This window comes from Exophiala viscosa, assembly GCF_022695815.1.
Source record: "Exophiala viscosa unplaced genomic scaffold EDD37scaffold_2, whole genome shotgun sequence".
NCBI lineage: Eukaryota > Fungi > Ascomycota > Eurotiomycetes > Chaetothyriales > Herpotrichiellaceae > Exophiala > Exophiala viscosa.
Window position 1 is genome coordinate 2,365,455 of NW_026944354.1, and position 12,532 is coordinate 2,377,986.

Genomic DNA, 12,532 nt, shown 5'->3' on the forward strand with positions numbered 1-12,532 from the left:
GCTTGAAACTCTTCAGATATACCTTCTTCCTATAGTCCAACATCATGATCTTCCCACTTTTGGCTGTCATCTTTGGAACGGCATCATTCGTTGCTGCTCACCCCATGGTAGAGAAGCGCAATGTCACAGCTCTTGATCAGGCAGCCTTTCAGCAAGCTCAAGAGCGGGATAGTACGGCCACAAGGGCATCTTCATCTGTACCGATCAAGGTATTGTCGTCTATCTTGCTCCGGGGCAATAATACTGATTGATGGGCCCAGACCTCGGACGGACAATGTCTCTTTGTCGATGAGTTGTCTGGAGACTTCCGTGCCAACCTCACTCCCATCCAAGTTGGTGATTGCGATGGCAGTGAAGGTCAATCCTGGGACATCATCACAGCGGGCATCCACGACAATCAGCCAGGTACTATGCTGATAGTCAGCACATTGGTATGTCATCCATGAAGAAACTGCCGGACCACCGCTGATAATGGGGCCTGCAGACGCAAGCCTGTTTCAACTTCGATCCTCGTCGTGCTGCAGGGGACCAAGTCCTTCTATTCTCTTGCGGCGGGCGTGCAGATGGCAGTAAGTTCCCACATTGCGTCCTGTCAGCCAAGAAATCCACTGATGCGAATGGTGTCAAGGCGGCACTGTGACCAATTCTCAGCTTTTCCCATTCAATGGAACTGCCGAACTCCAGGCGTTGACTCCAGGGAATGCGCCTGGGACCTGCTTGACTGTAGCAGGAAACGTCATCGACCAAGCCGCGTGTAATGCCGCAGATCCTGATCAGTCTTTTACCTTTGGAGATGATGAAACCGATATTTCAACTACGGTCTCTACGTCTTCCACTGCTGCGACTGATGCGGCTTCTTCCATCTCAACACTACCCACATCGTCATCCTCAAACATAATTCCAACCTCTATCGTAGTGGTGGCGCAAACGACAACAGCTCCGATCACATCTCCGCCCACGAGCCTTGCGGCCACTACCACAGCATCTGCATCTGTCATCTCCGTTTCTCGCGCCGGTGTCGTCCTCGACCCCTCCGCAGCTGCGGAAGCCAATCCGCGTGATGACACCGCAACTCGCGCCTTTTCCTCTGTTGCCATTAAATCATCTTCCGGGCTATGTCTGTTCGTCGACCCCGCGGCTGGTGACTTCCGCGAGAACCTCATCCCAATCATTCTCGAGCCCTGCGACGACTCAGCAAATCAAGAATGGGACCTCATCACCTCTGGAGTCCACAATAACCAGCCCAATTCCACATTGATAGTAAGCAGTCTCACACAGGGTTGTCTAAACTTTGACCCTCGAAGAGCTGCTGGCGACACAGTCATCATGTTCAGTTGCGGTGGCAGAGCCGATGGAGGCGGCTCTGTCACTAACAGTCAATTGTTCACTTTCGCTACAGGCGAGACGAGTCTACAGCTTCAGCCTGAGAACGGTGATTGTACCGTATGTCTCATTGCCGATGCGTCGGGCAGGTTGGACCAAGCGGCTTGTAGCGATGATCCAAGTCAGGTGTTTACTATCGGCTGAGGGAACAAGCAGTAAGCAGAGTGGACATGTGGCAAGTTGTAACGCCATTTCTTCCGGTTTCCGAGTACTGTTATAAATACTGGGAGTGCGAGCTATGATCTCTACAGATGCGAGTGTGGTGCACTAGCTAAGTAATCACTGTGATATTGCGTGCCGAGGCCAACTGCCGGGCTTATCACTTAGGTCGAAAATATCTCAGCATCTCAGACTGAGTATGGCTGCGCACCGAGCCTGTCTCCCAAAAGATAGGCACACTGCCAACGCTGGGCCCTCGTCGTGCTGGTGGCCCACCAGCCCTTATCGTCTATCGCCTGGACTTACAATCAGCCTTGTTTTGCCATCCTCTTTCGAGGGACCAGTCCTACGATCAACGGAGCAAGAGAGTTGAAGACCAGAAGAGTGGACAGAGAAGGATCAAAGGTCTCTAGGCACGCGAAGCTATGGAGTCTTATCGCTGTAACTTGAGCTGTCCTGTCAATTTGGCCAGAATCCGTTGCCGATAATGGCAGAGCTGAATTTTTGGGTGTTCGGGATCCCTTCTGGATGTTCGACGTCGTCTCAAAATCACAGAACCCTTTGAGCCCGCCACTTGTCCAGGAGCAAAATCGCTCGACCACACAATTGTCATTGTGGTAGGACACAACGCCGGGAATCGGCAATGCGGTGCATTCAATGTCCAGAACCTCCCCACTCACCAGAGTCCACTTCAGGTGGCCGCCACGATTCGTGGCCCCGTCAATCTCGACGTATGCCACGACGTCCAGATCCTTTGCGAAGGTGACGACGTTGTCGCGGATCACCCACCCGAAGCTCATCATCGTCTCATCGGCGCTGTGCCACGCGACGGCGATGAAGCTGAGGTCCTTACCACATGTGCCGGCGACCCAGCGGTGCGAGTAGAAGCTATGCCAGTCTCGCGGGCCCCAGCCGTGGTCCCGGATGCCGTGGGCGTCGATGATCTCATACTTGTGACCGCGGACTTTTAACCACCCGTTGACCCTGCCGGGGATGTCGAAGTGGGCGGTGTTGAAGGACTTGATGGACGCCGACTTGGGGAAACAGTCGACGTTGCCGCTGATGTCGACCAGTTTCAAGCAAGCCGACGTCTCGTGCTCGGGATCGTCGATGGTCCACACGTGTTCGCTGTCGACGTATTCGCTCCGGCACGTGTCGTCGCCGTTGCCGTACCCGCCGTTGGGTAGCAGGTCTTGATCTCTCAGAGCGTTGTAGCCCGTCTTCTTGTACACGCCTTCCGGCGCCCACAGGTAGTTCCAGCAGGTGACTTTCCCGCCGCCGACGGCGTTGGGTTCGTGGCCCAGTCGGTGAAACCCACCTACCGAGTTGACCTCGTCCCACCACACCAACACCACACTGTCCTGCCAGTTTTGCGCCTCACCCGGCGGCTGCCGATGGTGGACTTCCTCTCCATACTCCGGCAGGTCCGCCTGTCCTGTGGAACGCATCTATCTGCACGTCAAGGGCAATGTGCTCGTGCTCTTTTTCTGTATCAGGAATCCTTGATGGTGGATGGCTCAGACGTACATCGGCTGCGCAGAGTCGGTCAAATACTGACTTGAGCAGAGTGTCTTTCCGTCTGTCGATGGTTGAAAGCAGCCTGTCAACAACGGATATACTGTGTAGTACAGTGATGACTGAAGCCTGATAATGGTCCAGTAAGCCGCAAGCTGCACCGCCCCGTGATTAGGCTAGTATGTCTGGTCCCGGAAGAGACTCAATCACATAGCTCCGGTCTCCCGAAGAGCCTGTCGTGCAACGTGGGCCAGGGTCGGACATTGTCTCTGCATAACCTCTCTCTCTCTCTCTCGCCCATGTCGACACGATTGGTCAGAGAAAAGGGCTCTTGGGTCTAGTCCCAAGATTGGGGCTTGTCATGGAAGGTCTGCATTCAGCAACTGACTACGGGCTGCATTATCTAAGTTCGAGGAGTATGCACCAGTCCACTTCGGTTCCTTCCCACCAGCAAGTCCCAGTCTCTCACCCGAATTAAAGACAGCCGAGCTAATGCGCCTTGACGGGCAATGGTGGCGGTGGCACAGGTATGGTGTCGATTCCGCGAGGGCCGCTGCTTGGCCTCACTTTCAGGCCCTTCTCTGGCTCTCCGGCCTGCAATTTCTTGACCAGGTCCTCCGGATCGAAGTCCACCCCCACGGGATTCTCGGCAAAGGCCGGCGAGACCATGAACTCGTTGGCCGCTTCCACCGTGTCAAAATTGTCGACCTGGGTCTCCAACTGGTTGCCGTCCGGGTCTTGATAGTAGAAGCTTGTGGTGGGACCGTGGTTGACCGACCAGATCGGCTCGATGCCCTTGGACTTGCGCTGTCGGTAGGCGAGGGCTAGGTCTTCGAGACTGTCAAACGTAAAGGCGATGTGCTCCAGTCCGGCCGAGGTCTTGATTTTGTCCGTCGTGCCAGGCACCGCTCCGATCGCGATGCGATGGTGCTCCTCGTCGTAGGTCAGAAAGGCGAGAAAGTCGTTCTCGTAGGTCGCCTCGGCCCCCAGGAACGTCTTGTAGAAGTTCACCATCTCCTGGTAGCGCGGCGTGCGCAGGACGACATGGGCCAGTCTGCTGGGAGACTTGACCTTGGGGGTGGGACGATCAAAGTCGACGACCATGGTTGCAAATTTCCTCTTGAAAATTGTTACCTCCTGTTTGTCTCGCAGGAAAATTTCGGACTTACATGTCTTCAAATAACTTTGCTAGATAAATGTTCGAGAAGAATTCTTGTAGCTAGACACTACATCAACCCTGCTGTCGCTACGTGAGCACAACCGGTCTTGTCGCAGACTTGGGGTCCAGTATATATCTACGTTCACTACCCATCAAAACCTTCGTCGCCTTTCGACTTGAGTGTTGGCTTCTGAAGCTTTCGGCCAACCTCGTGCGTCAAGCTGGCATCCAGCCTGTTGGAATCTACACACGCTGCCGCAATGACCGCGACGAGCCCAAAAGCGACACCAGTCAGATACACCGTCCGAAACGACTTTTCGTACGCGAGGATCTCGACCCCCTCGACGGCCAACAGGATTTTTGTCGTCATATCCGGGACCGCAGTCACGGCCGTGGCATTGCCTGGGCCAATTGCTACGAAAAGATCGGGCAGGTCTTTCGCAGGTAGCCCGGCGGCCAAGGCCGCCTTGGTCACATAATGCGGAAGATTCGACGACAATTTGTTTTCTAACTGTAGATCACAAAAGTCAGCTAATCAAATTGGTCCTCGAGACAGATCTGTGCCCAGGAAAACGTACAATGGTGACATAGATGGTATCTGTCCACGGAAAAGTAATGTTAGCTTCCCAGATGATGTAGGTAATATTCCGGCGCAAGCACTCACCGGCCAGGGACGCCAACAGGGTGCGGATCGAGAACTGAAAGCCAGTGGCGACTCCGATGTCTTTGACATCCAACATCAACGGACCTCCGGCGAGGCAGATGGTCTCGGCCCAGCCTATGGCGGTGCTTTGGATTAAGGCAAACACCACATTTTCAGTGAGCGAGTTCGAGGTAGTGGCGGTCAGGGCGCCCGATAAGGCGGCCAGGACGGAAGTCGCAAAGACCAATTGCCACTTGATCTTGGGACAGTACATGGTCATGAAGGCTCCAATCACATTGCCAGTATGTCGCCACCGGTGATTGCAGACTAGAAGCTTTTAGAATTCTACACAGCCTACCATTGGGACCACTTACACTTTTCCATCCAGCCTGTGTTGAGGACTGAGCAAACACGATCGACAACATCTCTGGGTAGACGATGTTCATGGCGAAGAAGTTCATTCCGGGGAAACTAGCCACGGTTGCGAGGGCCAGGTAGTTTCGGCTTTTGAACAAGTAGGTCGGGGTCAGAGGAAAGCGTGCTCGACCATAAACCTCTGCAAAGCCGCGTCAGGGACGTTGATGGCGGGCAAAAACCAAGGGTGGGACTAGGGTACTTACCGTAAAGTCCAAAGGAGACGAGAGCTAGTCCACCAATAACGAAGGTCGCAATGACGTGGGAGGATTTCCAAGCTGTTTGTGGGAACAGATCAGTCAAGGTGGACAAGCACGACAAAGAGATGCAGCCTACCATATGCTTGGCCTCCCCAAGAGATTGCGAGAAGAATGCACACTATGCCGCCAGCATACAGCACCAGACCGAGGTAATCGAGCCCCTTTAGAGTTTCGACACGGGAGGCGCGAGAATGCAGATGCTCGAATTTGGGAGGATGGTAGAAAAATATCATCAACAGCATCGAGAGACCTGAGAAGATGATCAAGAGGTAGTATACCCATCGCCATCCTGGGCCTGTGTTGTCGCATAACAACCGCGCTACGGACCCATCATCAGTAACGTTTCTTGTTGGGCGAACATGCAAGATATGGAACAGACGTACCGATGGCAGGACAGATAGCCTCAAAGGGTCCCAAAACGGATGCGATGATGCCGTAAGATGTCATGCGGTATGCGTTCGGAATGAGTTCTCCAGAGATGACACAGCCAGTGATCTGCACACCACATCCGATGCCACTCAAGACGCTACCATGAAGTCAGCTTCTGGGCTTGCGCTTCACTGGGGAGGGACATATAAGACTCACTCCTCCAATGACAGCATTGACACTCTTTGCCTGGCTACTGACAATGAAGCCTATGATGGCCAGCAGATTGCCGCCGATGTAGTACCATCGGCGTCCAAAAATATCGGAAAGACGCCCGAAGATGGTAAAGGTGACGGTCTGGCAGACGGTGAACACGAGGAGGACCCAGATGATCTGGGGACTGGGCCCTGTTGACCAGATTAATCAAAGCTCCAAAAATGAGTCCAAGATAAGATATACGTACCAATGTCAGCGTCGATCACATACAACACATTGGCAATCATGGTGTAGGCGAGGAATCCAGCCGCGTAGGAGAATATGAATCCCTGCGATGTGCAATCAGAATCCAGCTGCTTTTAGATGGGTTTCTGCTGGGCACTTTCTCACCAGATAGGTGCCGAGGAATCGAGGACTCCTGAAGTAATGCGCAGGCAAGTCTTGAGGCGAATTGCCTCCAATGGCCACTTCGTTGACAGAGTCAAAGCTATCACCAGAGTGGACCGGTATAGCCTCCTCCATCATCTCAGCCTCACCGAGCTTCTCTAATTGAGGGTTTGAGTGAGACATAGTGAGAATCAATATTCGGAAGATCAAGCTGAGGTAAGAGAGGGAAAGAGGAGTAAAACAGGGCGATCAGGATGTGCGAACACACGGTCGTCAGGGTCAGGTTTTTGTACTATGTCGACGACAAAGTCTATATTACAAGACACCCTACAAGTCCCAGCTAGATTCGGCTGTTCCGAGTCGATTGAGTGAACGTTCTCCGCCCCTGGACTGTGCGAGGCCATCATCCCGGATACGGGCGTGAAGACGGCTGGTTTATTCATCGACATCGGAGCCGGAAGACTCGGAGAGAACGAGAAGGATCAGATGAAGCATAGCTGGCTGCTCATGTACAAGATAGCGTCTCGATATCTACATTACTGACCAGAAGGCTTTGAGCAGATGGGCTGATCAGGCTCGGTTGTATCATGAACAAGGCTGGTGATAAATGTACGTACATAGGTCTGCCCCGTGGCCTGCACAGGCGACATGATACAGTAGGCTAAAACTAAGCACTGTCCAGTGCACAAAACCTGTCCAAGATCAACGCAAAGATGACCGTATGAGTCATGGTGCTTGCTACTGCCGACCCGGCTGGTCGGTTCCTGGACTATTCTCCTTCATTACCCCAGTTTATGGTCCAACCGGCATTCACCCCCACGGCCCCGTTGCTCCACCGCGAATCCGGGGAATGCAAGGCCCATTTTCGCCCGGGCCCCGGACAAGCTTGAGCTCGTGCTTGGATGTTGGCAAAATCGTCAAAAGACATAAGTCGAATCGATTCATCTCGCATTCTACATACTTCTTTCCTCTCAAACAAGCAGAACCATCCACTTAGCCACAGACTCCTTCACAGTGAGACCATCTGAAAAATACATATAGAAGTAAAACACTCTCGTCCTATTGTGTCGTGATCCCACGTCTTCTCTAGTTACTGAGAGGATAGATTAGAATCTGACTGCACAGGTTTCATCATGAGTGAGACTAACGGTATTGCCGGGAGCAAGTCTCTGTCCGGCTTGAAGGTTCTGATCTTCGGTGCTGGCTTCGGTGGACTGGCCTCGGCTATTGAATTGCAGGTACGAGGCGCCACGGTCAAGGTGCTCGAGTTGTCTCCGGACATGAGAAAGCAAGGTGAGTTGAGATGCATAACAACGTATCTATCGTGTGTTTGCTGAAGAGAGACCTCAAAAGGCGATGTCATCATGATGGGCCCCAACGCGACCATGATCATGAAGAAGTGGGGACAGTGCCTGCCGGAGCTCCTGAAGGGCGCCGCCCAGCCCCGACACATGGTGATCGCTAACAAGGAAGGCAAGGTGTACCTGCGTCAGGAGCTGGAACTGCACTTTGACGGCAACCCGGGCTGCTACACCAGCCGCGGCCGGACGCAGCAGATCATGTACGACCACGCCAAATCGCTAGGGGTCGAGGTCGTCTTCGACGCCCGCGTCACGGACGTCACTGAGACCGAGGAGTCGGCCACCGTCACGACGGCGGACGGCCAGACCTACACTGGCGACGTGGTCATCGCGGCCGACGGCGTCCACAGCAAAGCCCGCGCCGTCGTGGTCGGCGTCAAGGACCGGCCCAAGAAGAGTGGATTTGCCGTCTACCGGTCGTGGTTCGACTTTGCGGCCTTGCGACAGAATCCCAAGACCAAGTTCCTGGCGGACTCGGAGGAGGCACTGTTCCAGATGTGGATCGATCAGGACAAACACGCCATCATCACCACGAACCCTAATTTGCAGAAAGCCACTTGCTTTGTAACTCACAAGGTATGAATTAAGCCTCATGCCGGTCTGCTCACAGCTGATACGTTCGAATTAAGGACACAGCCGACATTAAGGAGGACTGGAATTTGCCCGGAGACGCTGCAGATATGCTGGCCATGGTGGAAGGTTGGGACTCTTTGCTCACCGAGGTGATCAAGCAGGTGCCTCGAGATTGTCTGATTGACTACAAGCTCCTCTGGCGAGACCCTGTGCGTAAATGGGTCTCGGACCACGGTCGCGTTGCCCTGGTCGGCGACGCCGCGCATCCTCACCTGTCGACGTCCGGCACGGGCGGTGCCCAGGCCATTGAAGATGCGGCCACGATCGCGGCACTGCTTGAGAAGCTGGGCAAAGGCAAGGCTGCACTTGCGTTAAGAGCGTATGAGAAATTAAGGTACGTTTCTTTCCACCGTTCGCTATGATAATGGCCCTTTACCCTCCTAGTGTGTCAGTGCTGACGAGTCCTCGTCAACAGATATGAACGGACCAGCCTGACGCAACGGATGGGATTCGAAACGCGACACGTGTGGTACCAGACGGATTGGGAGGCGGTGTCCAAGAACCCCGAAGTGTTGAAATTTCCTCAGCCGGCCTGGCTGAATGGTATAGATGCGGGCGACTATGCGACCCGGAGGTGCGAAGAGGTCGTTGCACACCTAGAGGGTGGTGCTCCGTTCGCCTCGACCAACATCCCAGATGGCTTCGTACATGAAGACTGGACGATTGAGGAAATGCTTGCCCATGAAGGCAAAAAGGGCGATTTCTACAAGACCAGGTAGCCGCCGTATGGATGACTGGGAAGAATCTATTAACCCCCACATCAGTATCGATGATTCTGGTCCGGAGCCTCGGAACGGCTCAGGCCGCACCTCCATTTTTACCTCGTGTAGACAAAGATCATAATGAAGTCGCTCCTGTACAGAGTCCAAGCTCATCGACTGCTTCCTCTCCTGAAATCTCATACAACATGTCCACCCAAGATGATAAAACCTCTTCTGGGCCAGTTACGATCCTTGCTCTCGTGACTCGAAAACAAAGCCTCACCACTCAAGAAATTCACAAGTACTGGATCGACAAGCATGGCCCTCTCGTGGGACCTTTTCTCTCCAAGATGGGAGCCCTCACCTATCGCCAGGTACGTCTATGATCTTGATAGCCTGGTCTGGCGGCTTCCAGAACGTGGATGTGGCCCTGACACGAAATCTTTGTCTAGTTTCACGTAGACCCTGCGACCACTTCGGTTCCCTACGACGGAATTGTGCAACTAGAGCTTCCATCGATGGAAACATGGGCCAAGCTCTCAAGCGACCCGTTTTACGAAGAGGTCGTCATGCCGGATGAAACAAAATTCTTCGAAACGGATAAGGTCGTCCTGGTCACGGGCCGGAATTATTCGGTGGTGGAGAATGGACAATTTGTACTTGAAAGCAAGTAATTGAGACCATCTGTAATCTGGCCCACTAGGAGTCAACTCCCCGACAGATCGGGAGATAGACCTAGTCTGAGTATCACATGGCGGAGCGACCCCGAGTATCATGACCCCGGACGGATGGGTTAGCCGCAATGTAACTAGCGGGGAACAATAAGAAGGCACGTTTCCCACGTATCCCTGCTTCCGGCCTGTACAGTGTGTATCCAGATTGGTCCCTTTTTGGGACCATGTACCTGTTTTCAAAATAGGTGTAGATCCTTCCTTCCTAGTAACGGTAGAGATATTGTAGGAGCCACAGGCCCACCATCGTTGCAGATGGATCCCAGCCGGCGTCTTCGTCACTTGGTCTCGACGGGGGCGAAGCTATCGACTGCGTCGAGATCTTTCACGTGTGACCAAAACCTACTTCACTCAGAAAGGTTGTCACCTATCTTTTTGGGGCGCGATGCGCTCACAAGACACATTTTCCATCACCGGTGCCGACACTTCACTACCCACGGTGGCAACAGCCTAGCCAACGTGGCCCCAGCTGTAACGATCCAGGAGCCCGCCACACCAGTTCAGGCAGACGAGCTCCCTTCTGACGTGGAATCACCCCCGCCAATAGTGATTGCGGACGGAGCAGGCGTGCAGTGGGATCTCTCGACTGACGTGCTCGTGGTCGGTTATGGCGCCGCCAGCACCGCCGCTGCGCTGCAAAGCCGCGAGTCTGGAGCAGAGGTAGTTACGGTCGACCGATTCGGTGGTGGCGGAGCGACATTCTGGAGCGGCGGCGTGGTGTACGCCGGGGCCACAGAGGTGCAGCGCCAGAACGGGGTCACCGATTCGAGCGAGGAGATGTTCAAGTATCTCAACGCAGAGGGCAGTCCGGTCAAGTCGTCGACGCTGCGAAAATTCTGCGAGGACAGTGCAGGCAATCTCCAATGGATCAGTCAACATGGCCTCCAGTACGGGGGCAAAGTGTTCCACGAAAAGACCGCATTTCCTCCTTTCCCATACAAGATCTACTACTCCGGTAATGAAGCCATGCCTTACTACGCGGAGAAGGCCAAGCCCGCTCCTCGAGGGCACATGGCGGCGGGCAAGGGTTTCGGAGGCGACAAGATGTACAACACCCTGCGCGACGCAGCAAACAAGGCCCACGTCGGGTATCTCCCTCACACCAAGCTAACTCGACTGGTGGTCGACAGCGAGAATCGTGTCCTCGGAGCTGAGGTGCACACGCTTCCACGAGACCGGTGGAAGCAGCACGATAAGTTGTACAAAACCGTCCATCCGTGGCTGCCATTCAATGCCGGGCGGAGCAAGAAGGCCATCGAGGAGGCGGCGCAACTGGAATCGGGCTCGACAACGCGGCGGCCGATCAGAGCACGTGGCGGCGTCGTACTGTGCACGGGGGGATACAATCGAAGCCTACGAGGCTTCCCATAATCGGCAAGTACTCACCTGTGCTGGCGAAGAACTACGAGAAAACCCTGCCACTGGGATCCATCAGCGACGACGGCACGGCATTGGGCTTAGGCGTCTCCGCAGGAGGTGCATTGGGACTGCTCCGAAAGATCAGCGTCTCACGCACCATGGTGCCACCGAATGTGTATGCACATGGGATTCTAGTGAACGCAAACGGCAAGAGATTCATCAATGAAGGCGCCTATGCCATGTTCATCGGGACCGAAATGTTGAATCAGCCCGATGGCAGGGGGTATCTGATCCTGGAATCTCGCCATTTCTGGTACGGCGTGTATAAATGCTTCTTCACTGGCGGGGCTTTTCTCCTCTGGGGTTTGCCGCCGTTGATCAACATCTTCTTGGGGGGTACTCGACGAGCGAGATCCGTCGGGAAGCTAGCGGCAAAGATCAAAGTGACGCCTGACGGCCTGAAGCAACAGATTGACGAGTACAACAATGCCAGCGTGCGTGGCGAGTTGGACAAGTTGGGAAAGCTGCAAAAGCTGTTCACCCCTGTCTCCAAGGGCCCCTTTTATGCCGTCAACGTGTCGCTGAGAAACAAGTACAATACCGCCCAAACCATTACCATGGGAGGTCTGGTCGTAGAGGAAGAGACTGGAAAGATTGTACGGCCTGACGGCAGATCCATTTCGGGGCTTTATGCCGCAGGCAGAGCAGCGGTTGGAATTTGCTCGGGTGGATTTGTGAGTGGCATGGCACTCGCAGATGCCATCTTCAGCGGGCGCCGTGCGGGCAAGGCCGCTGCGGATCAGGCGCTGTCCAAACATGGGAATTAGACGTGAAAGCCACGAACTTCTGACCTGATCTGCTCCATGTGTATTTCTCTCGTGACTGTATGGCCCAGCTCTGGCAATTGGGTTTGTTCCGTCGCCGCATTGCTCTCAACCATGATCGTCGCAGAACGAGGAATCAACCCGTGAGGTTCTTGGAAGGGCAAGGCATTCCCCGAACGGACGACGCCAAACAGGATCGAGAGTCTCAAAGCGGCGCGAGGCCGTATCTCACCATCGCGAGTTCCCCTGCACCGCGATGCAGATTTCTAAGAAATCTTAGGGAATACGCGTATTAGAGCTTAGACTCTTCTGGCGAAGGCTTTGACGTACGATAAATCCATTGGTGCGAAGTAGTACTGTTACGTGAGCCTCATGGGTCTGAGAAGCTGAGACAAGGTCGAATACTGTATCTATCAGTTTG

At 54.2% G+C, this 12,532-nt stretch overlaps 7 protein-coding genes across 7 annotated transcripts; 4 read left to right on the forward strand and 3 right to left on the reverse strand.

Annotated features, from left to right (window-relative positions):
* Positions 1–104: 104 nt before the first annotated feature.
* EDD37DRAFT_656369 (uncharacterized protein) lies at positions 105–1,527 on the forward strand (the record flags this gene model as incomplete). Its single annotated transcript, XM_062818823.1, has 4 exons — positions 105–209; positions 261–431; positions 485–569; positions 629–1,527. The coding sequence occupies 4 exons, from the start codon at positions 105–107 to the stop codon at positions 1,525–1,527; spliced, it is 1,260 nt and encodes a 419-aa protein (XP_062673336.1).
* On the reverse strand, positions 1,512–3,268 carry EDD37DRAFT_262127 (uncharacterized protein). The gene has a single exon (XM_062810842.1). The coding sequence runs from the start codon at positions 2,988–2,990 to the stop codon at positions 1,851–1,853; it is 1,140 nt and encodes a 379-aa protein (XP_062673337.1). The 5' UTR covers positions 2,991–3,268; the 3' UTR covers positions 1,512–1,850.
* EDD37DRAFT_262128 (Glyoxalase/Bleomycin resistance protein/Dihydroxybiphenyl dioxygenase) lies at positions 3,269–4,319 on the reverse strand. The gene has a single exon (XM_062810843.1). It carries the CDS (start codon positions 4,159–4,161, stop codon positions 3,547–3,549), a length of 615 nt encoding a protein of 204 aa, XP_062673338.1. The 5' UTR covers positions 4,162–4,319; the 3' UTR covers positions 3,269–3,546.
* Positions 4,320–4,361: 42 nt separating this feature from the next.
* EDD37DRAFT_647129 (fungal trichothecene efflux pump) lies at positions 4,362–6,685 on the reverse strand (the record flags this gene model as incomplete). Its single annotated transcript, XM_062817824.1, has 10 exons — positions 4,362–4,727; positions 4,795–4,814; positions 4,881–5,186; positions 5,218–5,415; positions 5,480–5,551; positions 5,610–5,852; positions 5,917–6,028; positions 6,119–6,306; positions 6,363–6,444; positions 6,506–6,685. The coding sequence occupies 10 exons, from the start codon at positions 6,683–6,685 to the stop codon at positions 4,362–4,364; spliced, it is 1,767 nt and encodes a 588-aa protein (XP_062673339.1).
* Positions 6,686–7,635: 950 nt separating this feature from the next.
* On the forward strand, positions 7,636–9,215 carry EDD37DRAFT_559921 (uncharacterized protein; the record flags this gene model as incomplete). Its single annotated transcript, XM_062813823.1, has 4 exons — positions 7,636–7,828; positions 7,856–8,439; positions 8,493–8,830; positions 8,912–9,215. The coding sequence occupies 4 exons, from the start codon at positions 7,636–7,638 to the stop codon at positions 9,213–9,215; spliced, it is 1,419 nt and encodes a 472-aa protein (XP_062673340.1).
* Positions 8,846–10,027, forward strand: EDD37DRAFT_262306 (uncharacterized protein). Its single transcript, XM_062810845.1, has 2 exons — positions 8,846–9,571; positions 9,650–10,027. The coding sequence occupies exons 1-2, from the start codon at positions 9,227–9,229 to the stop codon at positions 9,869–9,871; spliced, it is 567 nt and encodes a 188-aa protein (XP_062673341.1). The 5' UTR covers positions 8,846–9,226; the 3' UTR covers positions 9,872–10,027.
* A 1,041-nt stretch (positions 10,028–11,068) lies between these two features.
* EDD37DRAFT_622341 (succinate dehydrogenase/fumarate reductase flavoprotein) lies at positions 11,069–12,481 on the forward strand. The gene has a single exon (XM_062816055.1). The coding sequence runs from the start codon at positions 11,446–11,448 to the stop codon at positions 12,112–12,114; it is 669 nt and encodes a 222-aa protein (XP_062673342.1). The 5' UTR covers positions 11,069–11,445; the 3' UTR covers positions 12,115–12,481.
* The last annotated feature ends 51 nt before the right edge of the window (positions 12,482–12,532 follow it).

Coding starts and splice junctions, on each gene's coding strand:
- EDD37DRAFT_622341 (XM_062816055.1), top strand. CDS start 11,446: ATGGTGCCACCGAATGTGTATGCACATGGGATTCTAGTGAACGCAAAC.
- EDD37DRAFT_262306 (XM_062810845.1), top strand. CDS start 9,227: ATGACTGGGAAGAATCTATTAACCCCCACATCAGTATCGATGATTCTG. Junction 9,572..9,649: donor GAGCCCTCACCTATCGCCAG/GTACGTCTATGA, acceptor ATCTTTGTCTAG/TTTCACGTAGACCCTGCGAC.
- EDD37DRAFT_262127 (XM_062810842.1), bottom strand. CDS start 2,990: ATGCGTTCCACAGGACAGGCGGACCTGCCGGAGTATGGAGAGGAAGTC.
- EDD37DRAFT_262128 (XM_062810843.1), bottom strand. CDS start 4,161: ATGGTCGTCGACTTTGATCGTCCCACCCCCAAGGTCAAGTCTCCCAGC.